Source organism: Lonchura striata, chromosome 7, assembly GCF_050655825.1.
Source record: "Lonchura striata isolate lonStrDom1 chromosome 7, ASM5065582v1, whole genome shotgun sequence".
In the NCBI taxonomy this organism is placed as follows: domain Eukaryota; kingdom Metazoa; phylum Chordata; class Aves; order Passeriformes; family Estrildidae; genus Lonchura; species Lonchura striata.
In genome coordinates, this window is record NC_140709.1 from 19447288 (window position 1) to 19453398 (window position 6111).

General features: G+C 37.1%; 1 protein-coding gene across 6 annotated transcripts in view; it reads right to left on the minus strand.

Annotated features, from left to right (window-relative positions):
• Nucleotides 1-5048, minus strand: part of ABCB11 (ATP binding cassette subfamily B member 11) — a 44229-nt gene extending 39181 nt beyond the window's left edge. For all 6 annotated transcript variants that reach the window (XR_002465764.3, XM_021534760.3, XM_021534759.3 and 3 more), the window contains exons 1-2: nt 4914-5048; nt 2824-2923 (exon numbers count right to left, since the gene is read on the minus strand). Coding sequence is in view for 5 of the 6 variants with exons in the window: in XM_021534760.3 (XP_021390435.2) it covers nt 2824-2899 (76 nt within the window). In the remaining variant the exon portion in view is untranslated. The remainder of the gene's footprint in view (nt 1-2823; nt 2924-4913) is intronic.
• Nucleotides 5049-6111: the final 1063 nt, after the last annotated feature.

A 6111-nucleotide genomic window follows, 5' to 3' on the forward strand; every position in this document is an offset into this window, starting at 1 on the left:
TGATGTCTGCTCTTGAGATATAGTCTAAGGAACCATAGCTTAGAGAAATGGAATCATTACTACAAGATATAATCAAGCTGTAGGACAATTCCTTAGTCCTCAGAAAAGGTCAGGATTTAGCCCCCTTTCAAAAGATGTTGTGAAAGACATAATAAAGCACAGCTTGTGTAATCAGGGGCCCAAAGAAGGGTCATCTAAAGGTTTGATGTAGAAAATATTTGTTGTACATCACTTAAGATGACAATGAATAAAGAGTTAGTGGGGTTTTTTTTACATTTTTTTAACCATTTATTTATTTATTTATATTTTTTGTACTTATTTTTTATTTTTATTTTTACATCAAAATTTGGATAACCTAAGGGCACTGAGCATATGCACTTTGCTCAATTACGATGCATTTGCCAGTTCAACATTAAGTTCAGAACTACAGTTTGCATTTCAAGCACTGCCTTCCTTTCTTCACATCCAGAGACTCATCACTGAGCATGCACAGCGCTGTTTCACAGAGCAGTCACAGAGGAAGTTTGCATCACAATTCACAGAGGGTACAAAGAAGTCGCTGCAATAACAAATTTTATCTCTTTCATTTTTCTACCCAGGGAAAGAAGACTTTTCCATTACCTCCATTACAATGTTAGATGGCGACAGTCTGACTTTGGGACTGAGGGAACAGCTGATGCATCTCCTTTTTAGGGTTAATAAGATAACTTTATTTGGCTTTAGTTAACAATTACTCTAGTGGCTGTATTTTGCTCTCTGTTACTTTGAGATGGTAAAAAATATTATTTCAGTAAGGGCACACATATCCCAAGAATCCCAGACATTTCCCAGGAAAGTTCTAATTTATAAAACTATTATTACAAAGGATCATTTGGTGTGAGAAAACCTTTCTTTTGTGAAGAAAGAATATATCTGGTTATTTGAAATTTGGCAGCAGGTAACAACAGTAGTGGTTTGAAATAATTTCTGGAGAAATCTTTAAGGTTTATCAGAAAAGTCAAGGTTTAGAGAAAGCTCCTTCTATGGGCTGGTAATGCAAAATATTTTGCAAGAAATAAAGGAAATGGCTAGTAGAAGGAAATTGGGAAAAACAAGAGCCAAGTGTAAAACTCTCTGAGTCATGAATTTAGAGAACAAAACAAGCACTCTCCAAATGTGAAAAATCCCTAATCTATGAATTTGAAGAGGGAAACAAGAGCTTATAAATGCTATTCAATAGTGGAAGAAATTGCAGGCCAGCTCCTGTGGGCCAGCAGTTTTTAGGCAAAGAATTTATAAGAGAAGAATTTGGAATTATATTAATTTGAAAGAAAAAATAGATGAATAATAGTTCACACTGAGTACTGAAAAAGTAGAAAAAGAAGATAGACCATGATGTTAATAGAAAAGAAAAGAATGCAGGGAAGATAAAAGGAAAAAAGCCATAGTTATCTTTGAATGCCCAAATAAATGTTGAAAGAGGAATTAAGGCATTTAAGAAAGAAATTTTACAATTTGAAAAAACAAAACCAAAAAAACAGCAGAGACTCAATGAAAAGCTGAAAAACACCAGCAAGAATTTGAGTGTTTACTGTTAAAGTGAGAACACACAAAGAAGAAGTTCTGTGAGAGTCAAGTGATGAGAAATTGTACTCAAAGAGTTCCCAAATAAATCTCTCTCTTAACTACACTTACATGTGTGGTGTTCAAGGGTTGATCCAGAGAGGGCTAATCCTAACAAATTTGTACAAAAGGTGGTTATTGAAGAAAGCCTCACTGGAGATGAAATCAATTAGCAGAATCCCAGTGGGGTTTTGAAGCTTTATCTGCTTTGGGAATGGTGTTCTAGCAGTTTAACAACCTTCTCCTTACATTAAGCAGAAAACAGGGTGTATTTCCAAGGAAACCAAGAAACCAGAGGCAACCTCACTTGATAGCCCAAAAGAACAACCCAATTGTCAAAAGAATAGTCTTTTGCCAGTAGATGGCCTTTTGCCAAAATCTTATAACAAGTAAAAGCAACAAGTGTGTAAAACAAACAGGCAGACAAAAAGCAACTCCTCAAACCAGCAAGATAAGTCTAAGCAGCCTGGGAGTTCCAAGTAAGTGTCTGGAAGAGATGAACAGTTTTCTGTCCCAGAAGTTGGCCAAATCCCATTAATCTGTATTGCAATTTAGCTTCCATTACAGACTACTGTTTTGCTTTCCTTTATAATTTAAGATCTGTATAAATATTTAACATCCTCTATTTTTTTTTTTTTTTTTGCTTTTCTCAGGTCTTAGAAAGAGAATTCAAAATATTTAGCAGCTTCTCTTCATGTTTCTCCTTGACTCTTTCTGCATTTGGGCTGACAAAATGGAAAAATGCATATTGCAAAGGAAAAATGGAAAAAAGGACAAACTGATAGAAGGAATGCAGATCTTAGCTTTAGCTAATATCTTAGAATTAGCTCTCAAGAATTCTGCCAAATATATGTATGACTACAAATATGAGTATTTGATGGACTAAAGCGTGTGAGACAGCACTTTTTACTTTTTACTTTTTTTTCTTCACTAGAACCCTTTTACTTATACAATGAAGTACTGAGTGTAAAAACCTATGTACATACCTTGAACTTGTCAGTTGACTCATAAAGATTGTTCATGAGTAGGGATTATTATATTTTTTACAGAAAAGTTTTGGGGGCAGCATACTTATGACAGCAGGTACCATATAACACTATTTATTCCACAGACTATTTGCTTGTATTCATTCTGTAGACTACATCCTTCACTTAAGGCCACCCACCACCTATTTTACATGCTTTATAACATAAGGAGGTGACAGAGGAATAAACTTCTTACATTTGCCATCCGAGTCAAAAGCATAATTATCCTCTCCTAATCTCTTGATGCTGCGCAGAACTACTGGGTCAGACATGATTGTTTACTTCAATCAAAAGTCCTGAAAAGAGATGGGGTGTGGGGATGGGGAGAAGAGTATCAGCTTACATTTGTCCGTGAACATATAACAACATCATGTTAAACTCCCCCTTTGCCTTCATGATCCCAGGTCAGCACCACTGATTACAGCAAAAGTTGTAACAGGACAGATGTTACAGATTCAGTGAAACCACGGAGCAGAAAAACACCTTGGAGAGTGCCCAAGCCACCCCTGTCAGGCCTCTGAGGCTTCGGTGCTTCCTGCCTGGAGCAGAGGCTGCCCTGCGGGGCTAGCAGATCCTGGCAAACAGCCCTGTCCCCAGGGATGGCTCTGCTGGAGTGAACTACTGCCTCTGTGAGGGTGGCATCTGGGAGGGTAGCTTAGAGGCTGAGACCATACCAGGACAGATCCTGCCTCAGTTGCAAGGGAGCAGCAGGACCTGCCCCTGCCTTGTGCTGTCCCAACTGGCAAAAGCTGGGAGAACCATGACAGGGGGCAGCTGGGGCTCAAGAAGGGAGAATGGTGGAAGCCCCAGGGCTACATTGACATCTGCATCATCACCACCAGCTGCACTCCCACGGCTCTTGGCTACCAGAGCTGCTCCTCTGGACAGTTTTATTCCTGTAATCACACTGACATGCTGAGCAGCTATCATATATAAAAAGAAATAAGAAGACAAACTTAACACCTTTTTGTTAAAGAACTGCTTTTATAAGGAAAAATCTGCCAGGAAAGCCTGGCATCCAAGATGCACCTAGGGGGAAATGCTGCAGAAGTCATCCCCAAAATATGCCCTTTCACAACCAATATTATCTCATCTACATATTTGCTTAATGTAATGTACCCCAAGCCACAGTTAGTGCACCTTCTTCCAGTCTTTAAGTATCAACACTTACATGATTATACATCTATATAAAACGCTCACAACCTCTCATTTTAAGCATATTAAGCATTTAGATAGCATAGTACAGTAGTTCTTATTTCATTTTAACAAAGATTTATCAATTTTGTAATTGATAATTTTAACTTTTTTTAAGCCTGAATGCTGATACAGTTTTAAGTAACAGGAAAAGTGGAAAACCCCAATGATTGACTGACTCAAGTGTCCCACATTTCTGAACATTTTTCCTACTTTTTCTAAAGCTCAACACATCAACTACTGTCCTGTTCCATAGGCATCATTCATTAGCTCACTTAAACAGATTAGCAATCTGTATAGCAGATTAATGTGTTGCACTTGATTATTAAAATAACCTTCCTCAGCGTCTGAATGTTTAATAGGGATCACTTAGAACATTTTGAAAAATACTGTTGCAATTTAAAATCAAGATAATAGAAATTAGAGAAAATAGAAAGCAGTAGATCTACCCATGTGTGTGTAGAATACAATCTAGTAGCAGAGAATAACTCAAACTGCACTCAAATGAAATAGCATCTTATTCTAGCTAGTTACAGTGCAGTTGCTGGATTTTTGAGAAACAAAAATCTTTGAGGAACTCAAAATCCAGATTCAAATAAGTAATACTGGAAAATGCTAACAAAGGAACACATCCTGTAAATGGAGTAACATTAGAACCTGATCCAAATCCCATTGAAATCTATTTCAAATCACCTCTTTATTCAGATCAGATCTTTATTTAACATAAATGGGAGTGGAGGGGTGGAGAAAAAAAAAACAATTAAAATTGGACCTGAAAGCACTATCCTTCATGTTTCTCTGAAGTTAGGTTCCTCACATATTGGTGATAGCATTTATGCAGAAAGATATATATTGCTTCAAAACAGAACTTAAATGTCTTATTCTTCAAACAGTCCCATTAAAAAATAATAAATTAAAAAAAAAAAAAAAAAACCAAACAAAAACCAATAAAAACCACCAGTATTAACTGTGCACAGGAAATGCGGCATTTAGGTTAAATTGTCCCAAAGGAAAAAAATACAAATACCTATCAACTCAGGAAATGTCATCAGTTAACTCTGAAATAACAAACAGGATAAGTTTGTTACTCACCTGTGGCTGTGAAAAATCATAGGGTCATAAACAAATTGCAAGGACTCTGTTCAATTAGTCAGTGAAGCACTCAAGCATTTTCCAGCATATTTTCATTATTTTAACCCATTTGTCAGAACTGAATCTTTTAATTGGGCACTGGCTATTTGCACCTGGGTCAATAACCTTGCGGTCACAAAGTATTCGGTTCATTGACATCTAATGGAGGGTTTAAATTTGACTAATGCAATCTCAAAACAAAGTTAGTGCACTTGGAAAACAATTATACATGAGGAGACCAGACAGTTCTCTGGAAAACAACTCACAGTTGAATGCACAGGAAGAATTATTATAGCATAATTTTATCAGCAACTTTATTTGCCAGACAATAATTGTGTATGCTCTTGTCCCCACTGTACATTGCAACATCAGCTGAATAACATGATAATTGGTTCAGAGATTAAGCTGAATTCAGATTAAAAACTTGCTCAAAAGCTTGGTTTTCTAACTAAGATTGCCCATCTCCACATGGCTTCTAGCTTTTTCCAGTTTTTCCTTTCAAATGAAGATTTTACAGCCTGGAAGTTCCTGAGTAGTAGTGAATTCTCATTGGATACAACTCCTCCATGGATTTTTCAATAAGGGACACTGATGAGGACAGACAGTGCTATGACCTCAGACAATATCACCACATAGCTTAGAGGGAAATGGCAAACAGGGGTAGTTCCTCTCTGAAATCAGTTCTCACTACAGAGGGCCCTGACTGACAGGACAAGATAGAAAGACTATGTCTCAATCACAGTGATTGTCAGTTCTCTTAAAGTCTTCTGTGCTCTCTCACTCCCTGTGATAAAGCCTCATGCCCAAAAGCGTGTCACAATTAAACGTAGGTAAGCAGAAATAAAGTTTTCCTTGGTTAGCATCATTACTGTGTTTACAACAACAGCACAACTAAGTGCAAACCCAGTGTCTCCTCCAACTATTTTATAAAAAGAAGTCTCCAGCTATACCACTGTACACAGCACAAATTTGAGAATAACACTATTGGAGATAACATCACAGTGATAATAATCTAGTCCACCACGGCACAGAAGCAGAGTAAAACAGTTACTTGCAATACAGGGACAGTTTCCTTCATGGTAGTGTAAAGCTGGAAGAAAAATTGTATGATGAGCAGAACTCTGCTTTATTTCAATCCCCACTGACAGCTTCTTCAGGA